Source organism: Nipponia nippon, unplaced genomic scaffold, assembly GCF_047370975.1.
Source record: "Nipponia nippon isolate SJK-2023a ecotype South Korea unplaced genomic scaffold, ASM4737097v1 scaffold_3, whole genome shotgun sequence".
NCBI lineage: Eukaryota > Metazoa > Chordata > Aves > Pelecaniformes > Threskiornithidae > Nipponia > Nipponia nippon.
The window spans coordinates 83969955-83997895 of NW_028262347.1; the positions used below are offsets into that span (position 1 = coordinate 83969955).

Here is a 27941-nt window from a genome sequence, read left to right on the forward strand (position 1 = left end):
AATAGAATTTCCTGAGAAGATCACAGGCTAGCAAATAGCCCGGGACTGTTGATGAGGGTATTTGCATAAGTGAAATGGAAGCTGAGGCTCTGGCTCCACATATACCTGTTTTAGAGAAAGAAACTGGACAGGAAAACAGGTATTGTAGTGTGGGTTGGGTTGTTTGTACTTCATCTCAGGTGAAGTTATGACTTAGAAAGTACTCTCAGTCCTTAAGTGTTATGCAACTGTAAAGTGGAGCCATAGAAGAGAAACAAGTAATTATGTATTACTCATTCTTCTGGAAAATCCAAGGCTTCACTGCTGAAAGCTGCTCATATTTCCACTGAACTTCCTGCTATTTCTCTGTCATAAAGTAAAACAGGCATGACTTAGATCCGTATTGACTGAGAATTTGAATGTCTCAACTCCACTTTCAGACTATGCAGTGTTCTGCATGGCAAATGGACATTCTTTGATATTTTTATTTTCTAATTTGTACTACATCTAGTGTCTAGATTCTGCACATACAGCTATACTGGGCATTATGGGACAGTGTAGGGACATCTGAGATGCTGTATGCAAGCTAGCTGGGGTATTGGAGATGGGCTAGTCACAACCTCATAGAATTCTCTGTTGTGAGTGCAGTGTACAAGCAAAACACTGAATTTAACTGGTCCAGAAAGTGAGTGGGATCAGTGTTAGCTGGAAAAAACTTTATATTGCCCTGCTGTGTATGTGTGCCCAGTGTAAAAGAGAAGAAGAGGATGGGTGCATCTGATGTGATAAAATGGATTGTCAAATTCAGCTTTATTTGAAAGAAAACTAAGTTGTGAAAAACATGTGTTTCCAATGCAAATGCAACAATCATCCCTCTGACTCATCTAGAGAAAGAATAGAGAAACAAAAATATATGTGTATATAAAATTTCTTCATAAGAGAGAGCAAATGCAGTAACTTCGTGGAGCTGGGACTGAGTTGAAGACATCTTGATTCTCTGCTGTCCAAAGAGCATGCAACATGACTCTGCTTTGAAAACTAGGTATACATGCGATACTTAAGTCTGTATTTACATTGTTTTGGTTTTGAAGTGCATTTGGCACTGTTCCTCATTTCATCAATTTTCTAGCTAAACTATGATCTCCAATTACATCTTTCCTTATGTCAATACAAAGCAGTGACAGTCTAGGGTCAACAAATTCATTTATATGACATCCAGTATCAAGGTACCTTCTGTGTGTCTGTCTTGTAACAGCTGCTTAGTGTAAGGTTCATTATCTCCCCAATGTTAAATCTTGATCTTCATGCTTTCAGATGATTAATCTCCTCCTGCTCCTAGCTTCTTAATCATACAACCCAAAACTTCTTCTTCTTCCCTCCTACCAGAGACAACTGGAATAATTTCCCCAGTGCACTCTGGTCTTCTTAAGAATTATCCCTGACATAGTAGTGATGTGCATAAAGATCTAAGCTCAGATCATTTTTTATCACAACATTGCTGCAATACAAAGAGGTCCTCTGGGACCAGTAATTTTACTAAGGTAATGAATTCAATAGCTTGTTTCCAGAGAAACATGTGCTCTTTAATTGATCTGAACATAATGTCTCCTAAGATTTCAGTTTTTCAAGTGCTTTATCTTTTTATTTTCCATGTCTGTGTATCAACAAGAAAGCCCTCTTACATTCATGCTAAAAGCATGCTGCACTTAAATAAAGGATGAGCTTCTGGAGCAATTTGCACCAGGGCCCTGGAATTGATTGGTTATTTCCTTCTCCTTCCTTAATACTTTTTTGTCTGTTACTTAGTACCTGTTTGAAGTAAGACATGGGGTCTGGGGCATTTCAAAGCTGCAAATACAAACATGTCTGCGACGTGTTCTTAGCTGTCTTCTGCCCTTATTACAACTAATGTAGCAGCTTTCTTCACAATGTGACTGCCCTGTTTGCATACCACCCACCTGCCACACAGCACTGTCACTTTAATGTCAGGTCATTCTGGGAAGCTTTGTGCAATATTTCTCACTAGTAACTCAGTGGGAATAGACAGTAGCTCCAGCAGCACCCGGGGCAGTTTTCCTTGTGTCCTAGCTTGGTCATCAGAAAGCTTCTGGGAAAGATAGGTAGGTAAGCTAGTTAGGCATGGGTAGTTTATGGTATCACCTGTGCTGATGGAAAGAATAATCCTTATACGGCTGAACCATTAGCAAGAATGCATTGTATCATGAGAAGTGAAATTGATAGAATCTGGCTTTTGACAGTTCCACATCCATTTGTACCACATCACTATAATAGTCCTCATTTTCTTCTCCTACCCCTTACTACTGAAATAACTTCAGGCCCACTCTGCATTGCCTAACACCTTTTTCAGTGCCCCTAGCTCTCTTTCACGTCCCTAATCACCCCTACAGTATACTCACCTTCCTCTTCCCATTTATCACCTGTTTTGCTGAGGAAGAGGAAGGGAAATTGCTTGTTACTTCCCCTAGGTTGCAGTTACACACATGTTGATTTGCTACCTTATTTTGTTTGGGTGGGTTTTTTTCTTTTCCTGTGTGTGAGTGTGAATGTAGTCCCCCACTACTATAGATTATTTAGTTTCCTGTGTTCAGGCTATATTACCAAAAGTGTAGCTAACACATCAAGGAAATTGATTCTTCCCCTCTATTCAGCAGTTGTGAGACCACAGATCAAGTTCTGTGTCCAGATTTGGCTGCCCAGTACAAAAAAGACATTGACAGACTGGAGGGAGTCCAGTGGAAGGTCACTGGGATGGTCAGTGGCTGGAACAAACCTACAGAAAGAAACTGAGACAGTCTCATTTATTCAGCCTGGAGAAATAAAAGCTAAGAGGGGACATAACTGCAGTCTTCCACTATGTAAAGTGGGATTATAGAGAAGACAGAGGCAGGTTCTTCTCAGGGGTGCACAGTGAAAAGACAAGATGCAATGGACACAAGTTATAGTATGGGAAATTCTGATTCAACGAAAAAAAAATCACATGGTTGGTTAAGCATGGGAGCAGATGTCCAGAGATGATGTGGACTCTCCATCCTTGGAGATATTCAAAACATGACTGGACAAGCTTTGAAGCTAGCCCTGGTTAAAAGGAGAGATTAGACCACCTAATATCAGGAGGTCCCTTTCTACCAAAATTATTTTACGATTCTATATCTTGATTATTCTGAAACTTCTTCTCAGTCACATTTACTTCAAATTCACCAGCAGGCTTACAAGTTATTTGATGGGGGGAGCAGGGATGGAGGTCAAAAGCAGACTGACAGACAGATGAGTGAACAAATGAAGCAGCACTGTAAGATTCCTTTCCCTAGAGATATGCTTGTCCTGACCACTGGCAAAAAATGGTAGACAACTAGCCAACTTTGCTGAATGTTACTGTGTGCAGTAAGAAATCCAGATTACAATTAGGAGTTTCATTCTGTGCCATACTGAATGCAGATATAGTCTGATGCTGTATTATTACTGGCCAGGCCCCTATGCAGGCATATAATAGCACTGTGTTATGATCGCTTCTGTTTTGTGAGATGTATCTACTGAAGATCTTCACAGAACAAGGAAATACTTAAGCAGGGGAAAATACTGACAGGTTGAAACATTAAGGAACCCTCAGCCAATTACACCATAATGAGAGAGGTAAGCATCAATAAAACATTCAGATGGGCAGGAACCAGTTTGGCTTGCAATACCTCACAAAGGTATGTGAAATACGAGAGCTTTCCTAAGCTATTGTTTGAGAGTTCAAGGAGTGTGAGAACAGACAGGAGAGAGGAAGATGAACCTATGCAAATTTTATGTAGATATCTTTTGCTAGAATATGATTGAAGCCGTGGAGGAGGAGCACCATCTCAGGCCAGTTTAAAAGCCAGAAGATAGGCTGTCCACTTGAGATCAGTCTCTCTTCTTTCTTCTTCATGGACAGAGATGTGGTCAAGGATTCTTCTGAGTATTCTCTCCCTGAACTGGATTGCCACAGTGTCTTCTGAACCGTAAGAAATCATAGATTCTGTGTTTTTATGATAAACTATTTTATTATATTTCTCACCAGCTAATTTATTCTGTGACATTGCTATATAATAAACTGAATGTTTGAGACCTGGGTTCTGAAATGTGTCTGAAATGGAAGTAGATGACATTGAAGGATGATTTGGAATGATGCTCTCCATCATAAAACTGCTATGAAATCTGATTTGAATGACAGAAACCCAGAAGTGGAGTAGATGAAGTGCTGGGTAAAGTGGGGAGGAGATTCAAGACTAGGCTAACAAGTAATACTAATGACCAGGATTTATAGGCATCAGCAGCATAGAGAGAGCATGGTGTATGAGGAGGTGCTACAGGCCAGATAATGGCTGGTACTAGAGACTATGCTGAGTGGCAATCCTAGTATTAGTATTAGTGTTAGTGTCAGTATTAGTATTAGTATTATACCTGCTGTGCTCTTACGGCTTATACAGCACTGTCAATGTCCATGGCTTTATCCAAACAGAAGATTTCAGCCACAATTTTCAAAAATACACCAACATTAGAACTTAAATCCCCTTCTCAAAAGTTCTAAAGGAAAACAATGTGAAAGTCAGGGGGTTTAGCTTTCTCAGATAGTGTTGGTTTTAATCATTTTACTTTTGGTCTTTGAATATCGTGCAGTCTGAACTGGGCAAGTGAAAATAACAATAAAGACAATATGAACAAGCAAAGCTGTGGGAGAAAAAAAGGGAAAGGATCAGATTACCAAGAAAAGATTGTACAATTCATGTTGCGCTGCAGAACCAGCTCATCAATTCTGTCATACATTAGTTAAAAAGACCAATCTGAGCAGCAGAGAACGGGAGGCCAGCAACAGAACCTCAGCCAAATATAGCAAATCTGAAGGAACGTTTTTCAGAGGAAGAATCTGGGGAAGGAAGGCTGCCCTAATTATAGAGAGTAGTATAACTAAAAAAGCCCAATGGAAGAAAGAAGCAAAGGAAGCAACACAGGGAGAGGCATGGAAACAGAATAGAGTATGCAGGTTAGATTGAGTGTTCCCTGGAATATGCTGCAAAATGGAAAAGCAGGATCATTTCTTGTGCATTATGCTGATTGATTTATGATATGTCAGTTCTTATCTGGAGGGAGAAATATCCACAGAAAAAGAAATTTAAAATTTGTTGCAACAATTAACTAGTATTTTTGTCCTTGATCTCAAAAAGAAGCTAAATATCACTCCTCCTTCTGGGAGGTTCCAGAGGTTTAAGTATACATATAGGTCATGGGAGGATAAATGCAGCTATGCTTGTCAGGTGTTTAGACGCTTTAGTAATTGGAGTTGTGTAAATACCTGGAATGGAAAGATGCAGTATCATGCTCGGTAGGAGACTGCATAGAATGATGCCAGTCTTTCAGCTCAGAAAGAACTGTGAGGGACAAAAAAATTGTCTCAGCATATTATTCAAAATACTTTGAAAGAAATGGAAATCCTTCCACTGGTTTGAACAAGCTTTGGACCATGTCTTCCTTCGCACATATAGCATTTCTGTGGTATTTTCCTCTCCTGTTTGCTCTGACTTTCCTTCATGACTGAACACTCTGATTTGGTCTTGCCTTCTTACAGTCAGTATGTGCTGCTGGTCCCAACGGTAGTGCGGAGCGACTCTCCACAGACTGCTTGTGTGCAGCTCCACAGACTCAGTGAGCCTCTGTCCCTGAGCATTGTCCTGGAATATGGCAGTATCCGGAAGACTCTCTTTGAGGAATCCGTGACAAAGAATGATTTCTTCAAGTGCTGCGAGTTCAAGGTATTTTCTCTTTTGAGATTACTGAAGAGGGTGTAGAAGCTGGAAATACTTCTGAGTACAACTCTCCTTGTCAGTGAGGTCAACAAGATGAAGAGTGTGGGCACAGAATAGGACAAAGAAAGATAAACTGCTGGAAAGCCTGACAATGTAGACAGGAAAAGGAAAGAAATATGGATTGTAGGGGGAAGCTGGAGAAAGACTTTCCGTCTCCATTCACAGAATGAATAGAAAAAAGGTGTTGATTGTCATCACAGGTGCATGCGCCCTACGGGACTGTCATAATTGTCAAGCTGGAGAACCCAGCTGGGACATGCTCATTCCCTTTCCTGTGACTCTGCAAGATCTGGACAGATACGATAAACAAGTCCCAGGGTTAGGTCTTTCAGAATGCAGCAGGAGAAAACACCTCAGAATTGAGCTATATGGCTGGGCCAACCTGCATATAGGCAGGTAGCTACATGAGATGAGGAAATGCATAGGACAGGGCATAGCTTAAAACCTGAATACCTGGTGACAGATTATGAGACTTCCACAGCAAAAATTCCCAGAGACTATCTCACTGGCAAAGATGGGGCTTCTCATGACTTTGCATAAGCTATTTATGACTCACTTGACAGTCAGTATCTTACTCAAGATCCCTGGGCGTCAGGGGACCTCAACATATCTCATTTACTCCTTTTCCTCTGGGTTTTTGTTTCTCTCCAGGTTCCTCCTGCTACTTCTGACCCTCTGGCATTCATTTCCTTCTCTGCCAAAGGCACCACGGTCAACTTAGCTGAGAGAAGATCAGTGGCGATTCAGAATGTCGATAATACTGTCTTCATCCAGACAGACAAACCCACCTACAAACCAGGGCAAAAAGGTGCTGAGGAGTTTAAGTCAGCTAGTAAACTGGGAAACTGAGTGCAAGGGTGGGTCTAGAATGACAAGGACTTCTTCTTGTGGAGGAAAAGACCATGGACCGCGACGGGCATGAGCAATCCTTCAGATAGTGTATAATTGTCATCTGAGGTTGGGCTCATCAAAAGTCAGTGAAAAATAGAACCAATTTACAAAATTGCAACAAATGAGTAGAGTTCATGTGTTTTTACTGAGTTAATTGTATTTACAAGATCTTGAGTTCTGCCAGGTTTACTGAGGTCAGTCACATAAAGTGCCCTTAAAAATACAGAAAATAATAGTTTAAGCTTGGAATTAATAAAACTCATATAAAAATAAAGTAAGCATGTCACTCCCTGTCAACAGCTCTATCTACTTAACTGCTAATTTAATACACAGCACTGATTCCATCACAATATTTAAATGACATTACTAGTTGTGGTATAGTTAGTTATCTCTTTAGTATAATTATACTTCAGTGCTGCACAGGGTTTACACTTAGAATAAAGACAAATTCTTCCTTCTCTTCAATTTTTTTCATTGAATTGGTTTGTATAAACAGTTTTTTTAGGAAACACTCCAAAGAACTGAGTCTTTCAAGAAGAAATAAAGGCAGTGAAAATTATTTGTATTTACTTTACATGTTACTATAGTCCCAGTGGGTTATAATTTAAGATATTTCAGCTGACAAGTTTATAAAATAAACTTTATTTTTCACTGCTAAGATAATCAAATCCTTTCTAGTTCTCTGGGGACTCTTTAGTTCTCCCTAAAAACCTGGGCAAAACTTGTTTCAGTTGTATGTTGAAAGTGCCTTGCCAATGGCGAAGTGAATGATCCTTTTTTGTTCTACGTCTTTTTCAGTGATGTTTCGTGTGGTCAGTTTGGACAGCCAGTTCAGACCTGTTCAGGAGACAGTACGTATGAATGATAGTCAACATTTTTCAAGCACCCTCTTGGGCTACCTGTTCTTTGAGACTCTTTCACTTAGAAATTGAATAAAAAGAGCCTGGGATAGGCCTCCTGATGTTTTTGAAGAACTGCTGTAATTACTTAACTTCACATTCCATCCCCTCCCTGCCTTTATACAAGGCAAAGGGTCTGAAAGCACTCCTGGAAATCTCTCACAGCACTCAGGTTTTGTAGTCACTTCACCTGCCCCAGATATGTTGAAAAAGACTGGATGTTTTTTTGAAGAAAAGATAAATTCACAAACAGGTTATCCCCTTAAAATTATCTTTTTAATTACATACATGAGTTTCAAATTGTTTCCTTGGCCCAGTCTTCTGTATCCAGAGAAAGCTATTCACAGCCTTCTTTATGTTCTAGTATTTTTCAAGTTAATTTCTTGATGTTTTGATATTTTTTTTCTTTTTTTTCTCTTTTTTTCCTCTTCCAGTATCCCCGAATCATCATTGAGGTAAGAGATGCAACAAGTCATTAAAGCACAAGTTGCTTTGGAAAGACTATGTATACTTCATCATTCCCAATAGTGTCAATAGCTGAGGGAGACTCACCCAAAGCACACTGTCTAAATGGACTTGAGGTTGAACAGTGGCAGTACCCATTACCGAACACCAGAGGAGAAGAAATCAGAACTGGAGATGTTAGTCGGAGATGGCATGGGGTTGTTGCTCTGTCTTTTGTTAGGATTCAAACAAGAGTGTTCAATATAGTCTTACTTTAGCAGGACTACAGTAAATTGGCTGGTGAAATAGCCTTATTCTCATATAGGCGTAAGAATAGTAACTTTCTGAAATATCATGTTCTGCTGGGGGACAGTCTAACAATGAATCAGTCTTCTACTGCATTTTCACATCACTAGATCTCAAAGCACTTTCTAAGGGAGTCCAGCATAATATTCTCATTTTACAGAAGGAGGAGTTGAGTTAGAAAGACTTATGCTAGAAGAGATACAGATAAGCAAACTGAGGCCCAGTCATGTATTATTCCTGGATGATTGAGATGATCTGGCAGTGTAGCTAATCTCCAGTTAAACATAAACTTGGGCTTGTTTAATGCACAAACAGATCTGGAAAAATCTGGAAAAAAAAAAAAAACAAACAGTACATGTCATCAGCCCAAACTCACATTCACACCATGATGTACTTACCCAATATGCCAGGATACAAAACTTAAAAGAAGGCAAGAAGACAAGAAACAGGGTGATAAAGGTTTTGGTACATCTCTTTCTCCCAATCTCCAGGATCCGGACCAAAATAAGATCTTCCAGTGGTTGGAGGTAGCATCTAAGCATGGAATTGTCCAGCTCTCCTTTCCACTAATCCCAGAGCCTATTCTGGGGTCCTACCACATCACTGTGGAGAAGTCATCAGGTCAAAAAGAGTACCAGTTCTTCACGGTGCAGGAATATGGTAAGAAAAGGCTGTGAACTGCCCTGTACCAGCAATGAGGCTGATGGCCTAAGTCAGATAGGAACAGCTAGTGCAGAGTTTAAGTGCTTTGAATTCTCCACTTCATGCCTGAGAAAGAAAGACATGGAGAGAGCTGGGTGGAGAAAGAGAAGGCAAGAAACGAAAAAAGAAATGCTGAGAAAGGCAGCATTTTTCAGGAATTAAATTAGGAGTCTAATTATTTTCTGGGCTTGGCACAAAGTCACTGTGTGACTTTCGGATCCACATCCTATCACTCAGGCCTTACACCCTTCATCTGTTCAGAGGCAAAATGATTGAGTCAGGCCTATCCTGTTTTGTAGAGGATGAAGAGTACTGTATGAAGAGCACTAGGCTAAAATATGCAGTAGAAATCTGAAGATATTGTATATCAGACAGATTAAATAACAGGTACCAGATTGTTACTAGAGGAGGCTGGATAGCCAGTGGAAGCACAGGATGGAAAACAATGGGTCGTGGAGATGCCAAAGCCCTCATAGTGATCTGCTTACTCTCTGGAATAGACCATATCAAGGGAGTTGCTAAATTTGTTTTGATTTTACAACTTTTCTCATCTTTTAGTGGCAGGTTTTCCTTAGTAGTCCCCAGAGAAGGCTTGGACAACTCCCAGTTGTCCATTTTTTTTGTAAGGGAAATAAAGCACCATTCCTGCTTACCCTCCAGAGGTCTTTCATACCTTCCAGTCTCCTGTGTACAGGTGCATGAGAAAAAGGCCTTTTCCAGCTATGTTGTCATTATTGCTGGTGACCTGGGCCAGAAGATAAGCCGAAAAGAGGGAGTGACAGTGACCTGTTTGATTTTACTATTTCACTTAATCTGTTACTTTTCTCCTTCAATGGAGCTGGATTGCATAATAACTTCTGTTCTCCAGGGCTTAACTAATTTGAGACATCAGCATTACTCCCACCTTTCTCTTGAAGAAAATCTACAACTAATTAAAGTGATTTATCACAGTTCTTACTGTGGCTGTTATAATTATTAACATGATTATTACTGCATTTTAAAGAAGTTATTCATCTTACCACTAAAGGTTATTTTTTCTCCAACAATATCCTACAGCCAGCTCCTAGGTAGACTTTTCTTTGACCCATTTCCTCTCCCTTGTTGGTGAAAATGCCTTTTCCAACTGTTTTTTTACTGTCTTCCGCACACACACCTGCCTATGGCATGCAGCTGCTCAGCAGACATATTCACATTGCATTTCCAGTGCTGCCGAAATTTGAAGTGACAACCAGCGTGCCAAAGAGGATCTCTTTCTTTGATGAAGAAGTCAGGGTGAACGTTTGTGCTTCGTAAGTATCAGATCTGAGAACAACACATTTGTGCACAAGAAACATGGGATAGAGGATAATGTGCCTTGCTGGGAAGCAGGGACCCTGCTGCTAATTCAGAGTATGGGTTAAAGGAATTCCTTTAGCTATGACTTCCATGACATGAAATATGATAACTCTCCCCCACTACATAGCAGAATTAGAACTGGGAGAGTCTAGAACTACTTGCTAGCTGTTGTTTTTTATTATTACAGAAAAGGAGAGAAATAGTAGAGAAGGAGAGCCTATCATAAAGATTGCTGGTTGTGACACTGCCGAAGGGCAGGGTGGCATGAGCCAAAGGGGTCGATAGGGATCTTTCTGCAATACATCCTGCTTTGCATAAGGCACTAATGAGAAAAAAGCAAGCAGCAGGGAATGATATTCCAACCCTGAGGCCAGCACCACTTTCCTGCTTCAGACCTTAAAGAATGACTACACCAAGACAATGGTAAAGCAGGCTTTTTTAACAAGATCCCAGAAACAGCCTAAAAATAGTTGAAGAGAATTCTGCTAGGGCTAACTGGTTCTATTTCCCAGCTGCTCTTCTGTCTGTGCTCTGGGCACTCCTGAGGGGTTGAGAGTCTGCATTGCTCTGCATTCTTTGCAGGTTTCGTGCTAAGTCCACATGACTGGGTTCTTGCGTCTGTTCCTCTCCTAGGTACACTTATGGCCAACCGGTGCAAGGGAATGCCCAAATCAATGTGTGTCAGCAGCACTTTTATAGTCTACGATGTGAACAAAAGCAGAAAGAAACCTGCAAAGCTGTCTCTGGACTGGTATGATACATGGCAAGACCTTTCTTCCTTGTCAGCTTTACTACCCAACATGTAGCACGGTGTTTGGTGGCCTCATTCATTTCCTGGGGAACACCAGAGAAACAATCACAGAGGCATGTTTTTTCTCGCTATCTCACAGGCAACACTGAAAGACCATGAAGGTAGTTTTTACCAATGAACTTATTAGGAGACTTTGTTTTTTCCCTCAGAAAGAGTCAGTAAGAGGGAGGGAAGCTTATGAAACTATAAATTTGTGATAATTCGTAAAACACTGGAGTTGTGTTCTTACCAAGTGTAATCAGCAGATCTGTACTGGGAGCCTTTGAGGAGACTTAATGTTAAACTAATGATTAATTTCTCCACTAGATCAGACTCAAAGTGCTCTCGTCATAGAGCTCAGGCATCATGCAAGATGGGTTTGAGAAGAGACGTGAGCATAGAGAGGACTAGGGGGAATGAGAAGAGAGGTTTCCAGGTGCAAGGGTAGATAATATTGAAACAATGAGCCGGGAATGGAACCAAGGAGTGAGAAGTGTAAGGTAGGAGGGAAGTGAGTAGAAAGTAGGAGCCGAAGATGTGAGCAGAGGCATGAAGCTCTTCAGAGACCCACTAACACAGATTCAGGGGCAATTTTCCAAACCCTGAGAAAAATGGGCTTTCCCCTTTGTGCTTCTTTTTCAGCTGGGGAAGGACGGCTGCCTCAACACTGTCATCTCCATCAAAACATTCCAGCTCTACCGCAGCTATGCCAGGATGTATACTAGCCTCAACATAGAAAGCATCGTCACTGAAAATGGGACAGGTAACACCAAGTGGAGGCTGGGAGTAGCTGATTAAAGCTAATAGGTGGTACTTTCTGAAAGGAATCTCCTGGATCCCAATCTGTGCAGTAAACAACCAACAATCACCATTTTCTTCATGTACCTCTCCCTCCAGAGCATCACTGCTCCATATGGCTTTTCAAAAGAAACAGTTTTCTGCCCATGTATGATTTCTGTTTCCTCCCCTTTGTACTGGGTGTGTCTCACAGGCATCCAGATGAAAGGCTATGACTATGTTGCAGTCAACCAAGAAAAGGACAGAGTGATGTTCAAGAACATGGATCCCTATTACAAGAGGGGAATTCCTTATTACGGTGAGGTGAGTATCTGAGTGGATACACTTGATCAAAACTCCCTGAGGTTCAGCATGATGATCTCTGTGTTGCCCCATTTATGGATGTCCCTTAACTCTGTGCTGACAACTTCCCATGATCATGTTGCATAACAGTGACTGCTGCATAGTTCTCTCATTACATTAGATGCTCCTAGAGAAAAATCATATTATACCTGGAGTGGTATGGTCTCTCTTCTGCCATAATTAGAGAATGCCTGAAAGGTCATATCAGTGGGGAAGAAGAGTCTGCAAGAAACTACTTCAGCAACAGCTGTGCCTAAAATGAAGGTAGAATTCACCCTGCATTGCATCACGCAGTCCCAGGGATTTTTACTTAAAGGTGTTGGAGCACATTCCAAATTCTTACTAGCCTGCACATGTAGGATAAACCCAGGCACAGAAAGGAGGATGAGCCATACCGCATCATCCTGGTATGCAATGGGGACAGAAGGTATGCACAGATGCCCAGGAGCTGAGAGGTGCTACTGAGCTCCACAGGTTACCTGTGGTCATGAAGTCATCGATTGCTTTAGGTTTGTTAATCAGTGCCCTTCAAGGAGTATGTGCTCTGGAGTCCCTCTGTTTCTATTTGCTTGGGAAGGGAGAGCATGAGCTAAGAATTTAAGCCATCATCTCTCACTCAGTAGTTCTTAACTTATGTGGTGGTGCACTGAACTAATGATCACTGAAGACACACAGAGGACTTTTCATTAAAAGAATCTTTTATATGAGATCATGTATATAAACAACGCCTTTTCCCTCTATGACATGTAGTTTGTCCTCGCACTGATGGTAATTGCCTGCCTTTGCCAGTCATGGAACTCCTGCTCCTTCAAAATCTTGAGGAGCATTTGCCTCTTAAATACATTTCACTCTTGATTTCTACTCCCTGCAGTTGTCCTCAGTGCTTAAGTGAGCATCCTCTGGTGAGTAGAGAATTTCCTGTTCTTTTGGGGTTTTTTTCTGAATCCCCTGGGTATTCTTTGTGTTCAGATCGCTGTGACGAATGTAGATGGCAAGCCCATTGCTGATAGGACTGTTCTGCTGGAGCTCAATGAAAAATATCTGGCCAACTATACCACTGACAAGAATGGCACTGCTGCTTTTTCCATCGACACATCCAACTTCTTTGATCCCAGTCTTAAGTTGCGGGTAAGTAAATAAAGGCTTCAGTCTAGTTCCTGAAAAAATTCTTCATCGAAGAGAGGGATTAGAAGCAATTGGTGGTTGCTGGCAGGATTGTTTCAGATGAAGAAAGTAGGCAGTCAGTCCACCAACACATGCAACATTTGCGAAACTAGTATGAGAAAGCACCAGTGCCTGAGGAGTGGTAGACTGCACCCCAAGAGTGTTTGGGCTGCAGTGATCTTCAGCACCTCCCTACTTTTCCCTCTGCTCAGAAGCCCTTTCTGCAGCCATCTTCCTTCTCTTTATTCTGTGTGATAGAGGACCTACCTCACAGACTGCCCTGCCTTCCCCACCCAGCCTGGATGCACACCATCCTCTCTCCCTGCTGCTGCCTGCTTCCCTGCATTTCTGCTGACAGACACTCATGCCTGATACCATCAAATTGTCTTCTCGTGTTATTGTGCCTTTTCTCTGGTGTGGTGGGAAGAGCTGAGAAAAAGAAGCCTGTTTGAGAACAATACCATTCTAACTCACAATAAGTCCTAGCACTTTATACAACCTGTCCCAATCCTGCAAGTATCTGAAATAACCTCCCTACCACAATGTGCCATAGGTGTCTAGATACGTTAAGGTGTCCAGAAGTCCCCCCATTCCGGACTGGTGAAGCACAAATTTTTCACATCAGCTCTTGCTCTTGGCTTAAACAGCCCCAAAAAATCAGCTTCCCAACAGAGTATTTTAGAGGGAAGATGCCTTTGCCTCTCACCTGCCTGCCATTTTTTTATATTCCACTTTGTGAATTCCCCATGTATGACTCTTCTGCTTCATAGGTCAGGCAGGCACCAGATGACTGTGAAGACTTCTTCATCTGGAGGAATGATAATGAGCCCCAAGCCTTATTCTTTGTCCGGCGTTTCTACTCACGGACCAACAGCTTTGTGAAAATCGAGCCAGTGAAGGAGAAGCTCAGCTGTGGCCAGGAGAGAACAATCAACATTCACTATGTCCTGAACAGAAAGGGGTACAGGAATGCCAGTCACACAAACTTCTACTATGTGGTAAGTGCTACCTTGACTCCCAAAACGTCTCTTTTCTTTCACCTTCTTTTGAACACCATATAAGACAGAAATATCCAGGCCAGACAGTGGTTACAAATCACAGCTTGACTTGATGGCCTTTGAAGCCTCTCAGAACATACTCAAAATCAATGATTTCATGGGGGAAAGGAGGAGATACTTTTGATCCTGTCTCATGAGTTTTTTTCTTTGCCCAGGTGATGACAAAAGGAAAAATTATTCTCAGTGGCCAGAAGCAAGTCAGCATCTCTGGTGGTAAGTTCTAGGCCACATTACTTACTTGTACTTCAGATCATCATTCTGAGCACCAGAGCATTAGTAAGTTTTGTAAGAAGGGATGAGAGCAAAGAACTGCAGCTAAATCAGGTACTAGTTCTTAAACCCCATGACCTGTCATCACTCACAGTATCATTTGCTTTTGCTGCAGCATCTAGCCAGTCCCCCATATCATAATCAAATTGATCTTGTTTGTTGAAAGATGAAAACTTTGTTGTGATCAAACACCAAGAAATGTAATGATTTTCTGTTTTATTTCTTGCCAAGCAGTATTTGCAGTTTTACAGTAATTCTGTGACATCCAAGTCTTCACCGATTAGAAGACTAAAACTTTTTGAAGTTTGAAATAATAGGTGTCCTATTTGACAGGGATATTTAGCAGTTAACTGCTGGGAATTCACTGCAATTTCAGAAGTCTCCAAATACCCACAAATGACAATGATCCTACCAATCACAACAAACTAAACTTCATTCTTGCATTGTTAAAAATACCTTTTCTTGCAGAACCTGGTCCATTTCCAGTCTTCGGTAGGTGGCTTAAGTAAGCCTCACTCTACATATAGGACTTGTTGTTTAGTATTTGCCATCTTTGGTCTTTCTCTGGATATTCATGCACTATGGCTGCACAGTGTAGGTTCCCCTATGGTTTAGGGAGAGGCATCCCATTCATCAAAAGGCAGCTATGTGACATGATTTTCCCTTCATGAAATCAGCTTGAAGCCGTGTGGGTTTTCCATATTATTGGGGGCTAATGCTAAGGTGTGTAATAGTGTGTGACTCACCAAAACTTATGTGAAAGCTTAATTTCCTGTCCCTGCTCTAGTGGTTGTCATCCATGAAGATAAGAACTTCATATTTCCTAGTGTTAAGAAATTGGCCTATCTCCTCTGATGTAGGAGGTTCTAGGTTTGAGACCCAAAGGCAATGTTGTGCTCTTCTCGTAGCAATCATGCTCAGATTTCCCTGTCCAACTTCTTGTCATCTCAGACACCTCTCTGCAAAACACCCTGCTCTCAGCATCCTCCAGTTTGTATCTGTTTTCTTGCTGATCAGAGCTGTTCCTCAGCTGCTGAGATATCAATCTTCCAATATCCAACTTCCCTGTTTTTCAGGGTGCTGGTAGGTTATGGATAAATATGTGGTCCTTCCATCAAAGCTGAGGTTTGTCTAATCTCTTTTGTTGGCTTCTCCTCCCCTGTTTCATGTTACTTCTACAGCTCCCAGAGGTACATTCTGCATTACACTGACTGTCACTGAGAAGCTTGCCCCCAGCACCAGGCTGTTGCTCTACACGATGCATCCTCATGGGGAGATAGTGGCTGACAGCTCTTGGATACACAGCGATGTATGCTTCAAAAACAAGGTGAAAACATTTGCTTTCTTATCAAGGGCTATATCAGCTGGCTCTTTGCTGAAAGAACAGTTAGGGAATGACTTCATCAAGAGCACTAGGGATGGCCTTTAGGAATGGTAAAGGTACAGATGTGCCTGGGAACATGAGTAGCTGTCCCTGTAATTGACATGTATGCTCAGACTCAGACTAAATTCTCAGTGGAGTGGGGAGAGGGAAGTGACTAGGGGATTATAGAGGCTGTGGATTTTTACAGAAGAGGGATTCAGAAGGGCCATTTAGCAGTAGAAGATTTGCCCCACAGAAAATAGACTGTGTGCTGGTGAAAGGTGAGATTTAGACCTAGGTGCCAAGTTGATTCTCCTAATTTTTGTGTGGTTGTCTTGGATTTATTAATTTCCAGCTCCAGCTCGAGTTCTCTGAGAAGCAGGGTCTCCCTGGCTCTAAAGTCAGTCTCCGCCTCGAAGCTGCTGCCAACTCCTACTGTGCTCTGAGAGCTGTAGATCAGAGTGTCCTTCTTCTTCAGCCTGAGCGAGAGTTATCTGCTGAGACCGTAAGCCACATCCCAAGTCCTGTGTTCTTTTGACCTAGTGACATCCAGAATGACATTCCAGTTTCCACCTGTGATCTCTCTGCTGCTGGCTATGTTTTATTTTTCCCTTGGAAACAGACATCTCAGTGATTAAGAAAGGTCTATGGCAGTTGTACACTTCAAAGACAGAAATTGATAGTGGAATATTTGCTTTTGGAACACATGGCAGTGTAAGACATGTCCTAAGAATATGGCTGATGTAAATCCTTGAAAGCATAGTTCCTCCCTGGGGAGTGATGATGTCAAAATTGCATTTTATGACTCAAATAGGCCTTGGGCCCAGAACAAAAGCTGTAGATGGCAGCTAGCATCTTGTTGGACTCCAGTCTCCTCTCTGCATAACTCAGGAGTATAAGTGTGCTTTTTGCTCAAGTATACCCCACAAAACCATTGCAGCTCAGAAGGAGGGGGGTAGAGTCCAGTCCTTCTTATGTATCACCAGACAAATTCCTTATTCATCTCTAGGTAGGCATCACTAGGCAAACCCACCACAGTCTACAGGATTGCTCAGGGGCCACCATAAGCTCTGAATATATGTGATTTTGCACCTGCTTGGGACCTTTCTTGTGTTTACACTAGTTGTTCTCACCTCCTAGGTGTACCACCAACTTCGTGTGAGCGATTTATATGGCTATTACTACAATGGGCTCAACCTGGAAGATGACAAGCCAGAGGGGTGTACCCCAATCAAAACCACCTTTTTTGATGGCTTGTACTATGAATCTGTGAATGTCAGTCGTGATGGCGATGTCTACAGGATTTTCAGAGTATGTGCTCTGTGTTGTTCTTTAAGTGGGAGGTATTCCAGAAGAATTCATGTGCATTAGCATTAAATTTTCTCAGGTGGTGGTTCTTACTGCTAAGAGAAGGCAGCTGATGCCTGGAATTGCCTGAAGTCTCTGATCACCCAGTTTCTGCCTTGTCATCCCCACCTCTTACTCAGAAAGACTGAGAATTACTATAAGATATATTCGCTGGGACCTTGCCCATGCTTCAGTAGACATTTCCTAAGCAGGACCATGGCCTTGGCTCATGACCTCAGGCATTCATAGTAAAGATCTGAGACCGTGATGCAAGCCACTTGTTTTCTGATACACGTGCCTCCACTCCCTGCTGGCCCCATGGCTTAAGACCTAACATAAACCTTATCATTACTGCTCTTCATAGAATACCAGATGTCACTGCTCCATAAAAAAGACAAAAAGAGGAAGAGTTGTGACATTCAGGGTTGAAAGGGTGGGCTGTGAGGAGGGAGGAGAGAGATGAGGTACAATAACCGAGGTGGGAGAAGTGGCATGCACTGGTAGCTAGTGTGTGCCCTGAGTGACATGATTGATTCTTTCACATTCAGGATATGGGCCTGAAGGTTTTCACCAACTCTGTGCTTCGGAAGCCAGTTCTGTGCAATGAAGAAAAATCAGATATGGAAGATTACCCTGCCTATTTTGACCATGGTGTCGCCCATGCCAGTGGCTATGGCAAAGGTAAAGTTCCAGTTCCAGTCTGCCTGGTCTTCAAAACTGTTGCCTGTATAAAATAACAGCCAGCACGTTCAAGTTTTTTTGGGGAATAGGTCTATGTGTCCCAGTTTGCCTCTAGTAATCTCTTTCTGACAGTCCTTGCAGTAGAGTCAGTTCTCTCTCACTTAGGCACCGGATGCATATAGAGAAGACGGGGAATACTGGAATGTTACTTCTTTCATAAACCGATATTAGTTTTTCAGGGTTTTTCAGGTCAGAACCTTTCATCAAATCACAATTCAATTAAATATTTAAAAGGAAATGCCAATGCAGAAAAATAATGACAATTTCCAATGTTAAGAATTCACACAGCACTTAGCATACTTAGCACATAGTCTCCAAAGCACTTACTTTATAGATCAGCAAGAGTTATGATTATCTTTCTCCAAGTCAGATTGCTCAGCAAAAGTCACAGGTTGCCACAACGGAAATTACTATTCTAACACTAGGAAAAGTTCTTCTCCATGAGAGCTGTGCTACGCTGGAAGAGGTTCTCCAGGAGGTTTTGGAATCTCTGTTGCTGCAGGTTTTCAAAACTGAGCTGGACAAGACCCTTGAGTAACACGATCTAACTTTGAAGTTAGTCCTACTTCAAGGAGATTGGACTAGAGAACACCAGATGTTTCTCCCAACCTAGATTTTTTCAAGGATTCTGTGATTCTATGATTTGAAGTCCAGCAAAATAAGAAAGTATTGTTGTTTCCATGATATGGCTAGGAAATCTGAGATACCTCCATGCTAAAAGAGTTGTTGGACATCACGATTAAGTCAATGGCAAAACTGGAAAGAGGCCTTGGTTCCTCATATCAGACTTGTAGTTTGACTATACGAACAAAAGCAGTTTTCCAATGGGCTGGATATTCAGCTCCAGTTTGAACTACTGAACAGGGTAAAAATGACTGAGTTGTCAGGGAGGTTTGTAAAGCTTTATAAGCTTCGGTGACAATACTGGCTACTGTTGCCCATTTGCAAATCAAAGAGAGGTAGTGGTAGAGGACGGGGAACATGCCTTTCTAACTAGATGATGAGACCTTTCAATATGAAATAAAGTGAAATGTCTTGTGAAATACCTAAATTTTCTAGCATTTTCCCAAGGGAAAAGGAAATAGATAAGAAACTGTTTCTTCTTGTACCCTGTATCTGTTAGAATTTTCCTTTTCTATGTGAAAAAGAATGGAAAAATGCTCAGATGGAATACTTACTGTTCATTTATGGTGTTAAGCATGTCTGACAGCAGTTCAGGTTCTTCTGGCCTGACCTCTCTAATATTATACTTTAACCGTACACAATCTTCTAGATGAATCAAGGATTCTTGCTGGGGTTGGTGTTAACACTGTTCGGAAATTCTTCCCTGAGACCTGGATTTGGGATCTGGTTCATACTGAGTGAGTATTTTTATCTTCACTTCTTACCTCTCATGTGGATTTTTGAGTTGATACATGTTGCTGAAATGAATTCTGGGAAGAAGCCATGGAACATATCTCTGCTTTGTAGGCGCAAGTCTCCTTTTCTCATCTTGCTCAATGACTGTTGCGTTCCCGACCTTGTACACAGTGTCAAACCTACTTGAACTGTGAATGACATCTGCTCTGTGTTCTGCCCCCTATCCTTCTGATGGGTAGAAAGAATAAGGGTTAACAGTAAAATAAAAGCATTTGTTTAGGACAGAGCAGGAGTAAAATTTGTTATTTTTCACTATATTTTGTAATTCAGCAGCAGAAAACTCAGGTTATTTTGTTTTTCTTTCCAGGCTATCATAGCATCTGCAATGAGAATATCTCCATCTTAACTATGCATCCAGGGGCTGTTCTAGAACATTAATCCAAATTTATTGGTTCTAATATGTATGTTTGGGCATTATGGTATTTAAACAAATGGTATTTCTAAATTTAAAAAGCTGAGTATTCTTCCAAGTGTTTTTTTAACATGTAGTTCACCAGCAGCTTCATCTTTACTTCCAACTTTAATACATTTCTTTAAATATGGAGAGGTATCTTGCAGAAAGTGAGATGAAAACAGAAGTACTAACTCAAGCAGGGAGCCTGTCCTATAATTTGTCTTGAAAATGCCCAAGATCATTTCTCATTCTGTTTTTCTTATTTTCCTCAGTTCCAGGGGAGAGGTCAATGCCTTTTACACCATTCCTGACACCATCACAGAATGGAAAGCCAGCGCTTTCTGCGTGCAGGATGATGCTGGGTTTGGCATCTCCTCACCTGTTTCACTGACAGCATTCCAACCATTCTTTGTGGATCTCACCTTGCCATACTCTGTCATTCGAGGGGAAAAATTTAATTTAATAGCAAACGTCTTCAACTACCTCAACAAATGCATCCAGGTATATCAAGTTCCCTTTTACTTCCTATATGGCTTGTCTGTTTCCCAGCAATCCCAGCATTCTCCTGCAAAATGCATTAGAAATGAAGAAATAAGTGTTTAACTTATGCTTTAGCCTGACACATTACTCTCTCACCCTCTCTCCCTGGACCTGCCCCTGTGTCATAACATTAGGAAAATGTGGCTGGTGATCACTGTGACTGGTCCACAGAAGATAAGAACTTGCTTCTATCCCTACATAATTTAGTTCTTCTTTTTGCTCCTGAAGGAGGAACTTGAGCAGAGGGTATGGGTACTGTGCTATGAAAAACACAATATGTACTGGATATGTTGTATGCAGCAGTAACTCATAAGAAGACTTGACAAATGAGCATAGACACCTTGCTATACTTCTGTCAAAACCAGACACTAACAGTGGGCAGAAAACAGACAGGTTTGTGACTGCCCCATCCTTCTGTCCTGGTACCATCCCACATATTCAGATGACAATTAGCTTCTCCAGCAAGTCTTCCTTGCCCTGCAGCCTGACTTTAGGGGCAGCCTACTTCATTTGTAATCTTGCTCCTTCTTTCTTTGTCTCAGGTCAGTGCCATACTGGCAAAGTCGAGTGACTACAAGGCAGAAATTCTTTCACCAGAGGGCAACACAGCAAGGGTGTGTGCCAATGAAAGAAAAACCTATATTTGGGCTGTTAGCCCCCACAAACTCGGTAAGTTTGTCTCTTCATCACCTTGATATATCCCTGTTTGATCTTTCTACCTCTGTCAATCCCACCCTTTAATGCACCATCAATAATCCACAGGCAGACACTTCTGGACAGCTGTATTAATTGCTCCACAAATTTAGTATTGAACCTCTGCTAAAGTTCCCTTAGATGCACTGAATGAGCAATGAATTGTTCCGGTGTTTTCTCTCTTCTGATTTTGGTAGTCTATTTCCTGTCCGTTTTAGGAAGAACTCTTCACTTGCCACATTATGTATGAAATACTGACAGGATTTCATGTTCCTATGATCTTTCAGCTGACAGTTTTGCACCTAACCAACTGTATTCAATAAGAATAAAATTTGCTAATAATTTTGGACTGGATTCTCAACAGGCACAGAGGACATTGCTCCTCCCCAATTTTAGAGCTGTGTAATTCACATTGCCTTCAAGTCAACATTGTCTTTTAATAAAAGCAGTTACAACAGCTTGCATGTGTAAGTGCCCCAAAAGTTGAAGCACAAAAAACTTTTAATTAGTGAACAATCTTCTCAAAATGAACCACAGATGGACCTTTTCTTTAAAAGGTTGTTTCTAAAACCCTGTAGTCAGTATGAATGATTTCCTGACTCACTGAGAAAGATGCAAAGTTATAGTGAGATGAAAACTGGATATGCAGTGAAATAATACTGAAAAAAAGAAAACTGCTGTCTCTCCCTGGTAACCCTGATAATAATGCATTTTGTTCCAAGTAAAATACTCCTTTGGGTTTCTAGTTTGCAATGATTGCAGGGGTGAAGTGAGCAACACCTGCAAAGCTGCTCACTTCAGTGTTGCTCCTCAGTGCTGCAGCAGCACTGAGGCTGCTCCTCAGTTAACAAATTCCATCTGAAGGAAAGAGGCGGCAGAGCTATAACTATTGCAACACTGTCCTAGGCTAGAGAAAACTCAGCACAAGGCTAAGAAGAGGTGGAAACTGGTAGTGAGTACAGACAGTTTTTTGGCTAGCATCACCTCTATTTTGTTCCTCATGCTAGGGCCCCAGGCAACCACTCCTTGCCACTAGCGGGCAGATGTGGAGCCTTCATGAAATTTGTTTCTACTGAGCTGCCTTCAGAGAGAATATATTTCTCACTAGTCCATCAGCCTAGAAGAGGCAGTGAAAACCAGGGGTAACTGTAGGCATTGAAGATAACTTTCTTTTCTTGGGCTGGTGGGTGGCTTTCCAGGTGAGGTGAAATTCACGATTACAGCTGAGGCCAAACTGAATACCAGAGGTACTGGAAACAGCACATTCCCAGAAGAGGAGACAATTCGCAGGGACACCCTGATTCAAACCCTACTTGTCGAGGTACGGTAGGAAATCTGCATGTGCTTTCTGCTTTATGGAAACTGCAATTCCTACAGTTGTGGGTTAGAAGCAGTTAGCTAGTGTGAGGAGGCAAGACAGCTGACACAGATGGAGCTGTGTACAGTAGGTTTCTCCACATGAAAATGAGAGTGTAAATCACAGCAATCAGTGGCATCCACCGTCCTTCTGCCACTGTCTCCTTCCAGGGACCACAAGCATACATGCCCTGACACCTCATGGATGTCAGTAGAGATGTAGCCAGAAGGGAGGAGATTCCATACCTTACCTATAAGTGCCTTTAGCCTGTGACTGTATTACTGGGGAGGTGGGTGAAGGGCAGATATAAAAGGAAAAGGATTTATCTTGAGCATCATAAAATAGCAGTCACATAGGATTAGTTGGACAGAGTCCCTCTCACAGGCTCGAAATGTCTATTTTATAATTACTTTCTAAGAAGGAATGTGCTCTGGACAGGGTATTGGGTAGAAGAGAGAGGGAGCCATGGACCAAGAGATCTTCTAGTGGAGATAGGGTAGGACTGGGTACAACGGGTGCACTGTCTGGATAGCCACATCCACACACTGTTTTACTCTGTTAAATTGTCACGGTTTCATGGTGATGTTCTACACTTTTCTTCCACTTCCTGACCATTTTCTTGCAATCAAACAGCCTGAAGGTATTAAAAAGGAATTGACTCAGAGCTCCCTCATCTGTACGAAAGGTAAGGTGAATTCATTCATTCATTCCAGGCAGTCAGTGGAACTGCCCCACTCTCTTGTAGGTTTTGCCTTACAAAACAAGAGACCCTTCCAGGGGAGGAAAGAGGGTGCCAAGGTGCAGGGCTACAATTCAGGATTTTCAGAGATACCTTTGACTCATTGGGCAAGTCTCTGCAGTATTTTCTTTACCCAGACTGCAGATCATAGCAGTCACTATAGTAATGCTTACAAAGTGAAGACTTCTGGAAAAAAGATTATCTTAACAATTGTTGTTGTAACATTTTCTCATCAGGCATAACAATTTCTGAACCAGTGTCTCTCATACTGCCAAGAAACCTAGTGCAGGGATCGGCCAGAGCTTATTTTTCTGTCATTGGTAAGTTTAGTACTTAGACTAAAAACAAAAGTAAATGGCATTTCTCTTGTGCTGCACCAAGTGTCATCATGTATACATCTGCAAAACTAATGTAAAGTTCAGAAAATAATCTTGATTTTGGAAGAAACATTTACTACTTTGCAAAATGGCAGTGAAAGACAAAAGTTGCTCCGAATTCTCTCGTATCAAAAAAGGACAAAATAGCAAACTATTTCAACTTATATTGCATTTCACATTATACTGCAATAGCATATCCTGTTCTGTATAGTAAAACAGTTAATTCAGCTGAAAAGTAAGATAAGGCAGACTTCTTTCTTTGAAAAAAATTATTTTAATTTCTTGGAAAGAAGACTTCAGAATTTTGCTGACTGCATAATTTCAAACTTATGCTTTTGCATAATGAAAAACATTTGTCAGTCTGTAAGTTCCCATAGAATAAGACTTTCAGGTCCCAATCAACTCTACTAATCTTAAAGTCATTATTAAGACTGACAGTTCTCTTCAGTGAAAAATTTTTCAGGTTCTGAACTCAGACTGCTTTCTAAACCCAGTTGTTTTGCATGCCTGGGTCAGTGTGAGGTGTGCTGATACTGTGCAACACAGCCTCTGTAGCCCATCAGCATCATACCCCACATAGCATTCTCACATGTACGCACAAAACAGGAAGCAGGTTGTAAAGGGCAGGGAAGTCTAACCCTTCTAAGGGTTCATAGCTCTTTCTCAGAACCCATGCTAGCCAGTATTGGTGCTCAGTTTTTTCTCAAATTCTCAGTTTCTCCCAGGTGTCCAGCATCAAAATAAAAAATAAAAAATGGGGGCATTTCAGCATTTCTTCTAAGCTGTGTCTTTGGTTACTGTCTATATTTGTCATTGCCCTTCAGTTCATAATAAGGTAATATAAAGCAATGTATAGTGCTGTGTAATAAAAACATGTTTGAATTGAGCTGACTTCTTATCTCTTTCATTCTTCAGGAGACATTTTGGGTACAGCCCTGAGGAACATGGAGAACCTCCTCCATATGCCTTATGGCTGCGGAGAACAGAACATGGCATTGTTCACACCCAACATCTATGCCCTGGATTATCTGAATAAGACTGGGCAACTGACTGAAGAGATTAGAGTCAAGGGTACTGGATATTTATCCACAGGTGAGAGGCTTTCAGATTTTTCCGTCTAATATTGTGATTGTGTGCATTGAACTCTAAGGCTCTACATGGTGAACACTGATCTTTGAATTCTAGCACCACGTTTATTGCATAGGAGCAGGCAATGACAGCACCCCAAAGAAGCACGTCGTACTTCCAGGAGCAAAAGCAGCTATAATTCATAGTGGCTAACATTATTCACTAGACATACATTAATTAATTTTAAATCCAAAAGTCTTACTGCTTCAGTTGAATGAACAGCAGAACTAGTCCTTTTTTGTATTAGAAAATATGTTTTCTTTATTGTGTTTTCAGGGTACCAAAACCAGCTATCATACAAACACCGGGATGGATCCTACAGCTCCTTTGGGACACGAGATAGTGAAGGGAGTGTATGGTAAGTGATGACACTTTCTTTTTCCCTAGCACAGGATCTTTAGGCTTTGAAAAATGATCAAAGTATTAAGTGATTCTTATTTTTAATAAACTATATGGATATAGCTCAATTAATTTTCCGTCCCCTAGTAAAGGAGAGATTAATAAACTGAAGGATGATAAGATGTTTGGGGGCTGGAGTACATAATGTTCAAGGGTAGGCTAAATGAACTGTGTTTGTTTGGCCTGTAGAAGAGGAGCCTAATGGGAAACCTAGGCAAAGCTTTCCACTACCTAGATGGGGACTGTAGAAAAGCCAGAGTCAGACTCTTGTCAGGAGTGCACAGAGTAAAGACAAGAGTTTGTCCTTACTCAAGTTGCAACAGTAAAAACTCCAACTGGGTAGAAGGAAAGAAAAATCTTCCCCAGGAGAAGGCTGCAGCACTGAGACAAATGCCCAGAGAGGATATGGATATCTCTATCCCTGGGGATTTTCACACCATGATCAGACAAGAGACTGGGCAACCTGACTGAGCTTTGAAGGTGGCCCTAGTTTAAGCAGGTGGTTGGACTGGAGACTTCCAGAGGTCCCTTCCCACCTAGTTTATTTCATAATTCTATTAATTAAGATTAGAAATTACTGTCATCAGTCATCAAGCTGTGTCTATACTTTAGCCCTGCTCTGAAATAATGGTTTCAGCACAAAAATGGAGAAACCTCATGTCAGTTTTTAATACCAGGATTTTAACTGTCTTATTTATTTAAAACTTACAAAACCCTTGTTTCTTTTACCTCGGACATTATGGTGTTCGGTTTATGTCATTTTCTATGCATATCCAGTCACTGGTAAACCTTCGTGGTCTTGTTCATATCTTACCTGCTTTCTGTTTCTGGTTTACCTGCAGGCTCACTGCCTTTGTGTACAAGTCATTTGCACAAGCCAGACGCTACATCTACATCGACGACAATGTCCAGTCTCAAACTTTGATCTGGCTGGCAAGCAAGCAGAAGTCAGATGGCTGCTTTGAAAATGCTGGGTCACATTTCAACAATGCTTTGAAGGTAACTGAGACAAGTATAGTCCCAAAATTCCAGTCCTGGCATTGGGATTGATTTGGATCATTTCTGCCAGACACAAGCCTATCACTACACCCTTACTCTTCCTAGTACTGTTCTCTCGTGTCTCTCATATACAAGCAGGGAATGATTCTTATGTCTGCTATTGATGATGAGGTAGAAACAAGTAGAACTTTCTTAGTCAGAAGTCTCAGGTTTTATTTTCCACCACTGCATTCTGTGTTCAGCCACAGGCTGTAATGTGCTTTATTGCATGTGTGCAAAAGCTAAGAAAATTCATGAAATAATTTTGGCTTTATCCTGAGTGAACTTGATCTTTCTTGTTCCTGTGCACACAGGGAGACAGAAATTACTTCTGATCTCAAATCTAACTGGTATCTGAACTATGAATTAATTCATATTTTGCTTCTTTCTGGGACATCTGTACTGACCTGTTCTTTGATTGTGTTTACTTCAGGGTGGAGAAGAAGGTGAATACTCACTCACAGCCTATGTTGTGGCAGCGTTGCTGGAGGCTGGACACTCTGCTGCGGTAGGTATTTGATGCTGTTATGCTCTATTAGTCCAGTCAGCCATTTGTCAAACAGTGCACAAGTTATAGTCCTCACATCCGTATTCTTTAACAATGTGGCAAATACTGATTGTAGGACAGTAGGGTCAACTGAGGAAATCCGTTTCCAGAACCCTGCAGTTACCATAAGTATTTGATGAGTGTTACAGATCAGCTATGTATCCAGTTTCTATGGATTAATTTGAAAAATCCCTGAGGAATCCAGTTGTGTTAAACAATGGTAGTCTATGTAGGTGCAAAGTCCAGACTGAATTTGCCCACTTCATCCAGAGCCCAGTTTGTAATTTTCTCTGAATTTGCCCAGTCCAAAGTCCAAGCTATCCAAATCTTCAGTCCTACAAACTCTGTCTGTGCATTTAGATCCAAGCTGTGTTTCCATTTCTCTATGTCATTGTTAATAGAATAGAATCATAGAATCATTTAGGTTGGAAAAGGCCAATCGTTAACCTAGCACTCCCAAGTCCACCACTAAATCATGTCCCTAAACACTACATCTACACATCTTTTAAATACCTTCAAGGATGGGGACTCATGGAAGGAAACGATGAGCTGCCGGTTGGAATACTTGCTAGGCATGAGAAAATGAGAATCAAGTTCTGTTCTCTGTAATACACTTCCTGCATATCCTTGAGACCCTGTTTTTTTGCTGATTTTTTGTTCTTTGTAAAATGGGGAAGATGAGAATTGTTCCCAATCTGACAAATATGTTCTAGGCATGCTGAGTTTTGCAGGTCCCTGAGATACTGTGATATGGGGCACCATTTAAGTACCTGAGACCGGCAGGATAAAAACATTGTGCAGAATCAAACCATTCTTCAGCAACACGAATTTAGTTCCCAGTATCTTCATAAGAAGCTCCAAAACTTGGTGCCACATCTATAAGTGAAGCCGCATAGACAGGACATGGTTAGTAGTGTGCTGGTGATCTCTGAGCTGAAGTAGAGCTCACAGAGATAGTCTGCAAGGCTAAAAGGACTGAAGAGTTATCTTGATAGCTATAGCTAGCAAATGAATAATAATAACCATCTGAGAGAT

At 41.3% G+C, this 27941-nt stretch overlaps 1 protein-coding gene across 1 annotated transcript in view; it reads left to right on the top strand.

Annotated features, from left to right (window-relative positions):
* The first annotated feature begins 3900 nt into the window (after window positions 1–3900).
* The window catches only part of LOC104014592 (ovostatin), a 31955-nt gene continuing 7914 nt past the window's right edge, over window positions 3901–27941 (top strand). Inside the window, exons 1-27 of the mRNA XM_009467253.2 lie at window positions 3901–3983; window positions 5588–5771; window positions 6477–6633; window positions 7515–7567; window positions 8050–8070; window positions 8857–9025; window positions 10272–10356; window positions 11036–11153; window positions 11835–11955; window positions 12184–12293; window positions 13302–13460; window positions 14267–14494; window positions 14710–14767; window positions 16006–16151; window positions 16543–16692; window positions 17328–17498; window positions 18083–18215; window positions 19549–19636; window positions 20361–20589; window positions 21171–21297; window positions 22521–22642; window positions 23312–23363; window positions 23654–23737; window positions 24710–24886; window positions 25199–25280; window positions 26164–26320; window positions 26793–26867. Of these exons, the coding sequence (XP_009465528.2) occupies window positions 3919–3983; window positions 5588–5771; window positions 6477–6633; window positions 7515–7567; window positions 8050–8070; window positions 8857–9025; window positions 10272–10356; window positions 11036–11153; window positions 11835–11955; window positions 12184–12293; window positions 13302–13460; window positions 14267–14494; window positions 14710–14767; window positions 16006–16151; window positions 16543–16692; window positions 17328–17498; window positions 18083–18215; window positions 19549–19636; window positions 20361–20589; window positions 21171–21297; window positions 22521–22642; window positions 23312–23363; window positions 23654–23737; window positions 24710–24886; window positions 25199–25280; window positions 26164–26320; window positions 26793–26867 (3321 nt within the window). The 5' untranslated portion in view covers window positions 3901–3918. The remainder of the gene's footprint in view (window positions 3984–5587; window positions 5772–6476; window positions 6634–7514; window positions 7568–8049; window positions 8071–8856; window positions 9026–10271; window positions 10357–11035; window positions 11154–11834; window positions 11956–12183; window positions 12294–13301; window positions 13461–14266; window positions 14495–14709; window positions 14768–16005; window positions 16152–16542; window positions 16693–17327; window positions 17499–18082; window positions 18216–19548; window positions 19637–20360; window positions 20590–21170; window positions 21298–22520; window positions 22643–23311; window positions 23364–23653; window positions 23738–24709; window positions 24887–25198; window positions 25281–26163; window positions 26321–26792; window positions 26868–27941) is intronic.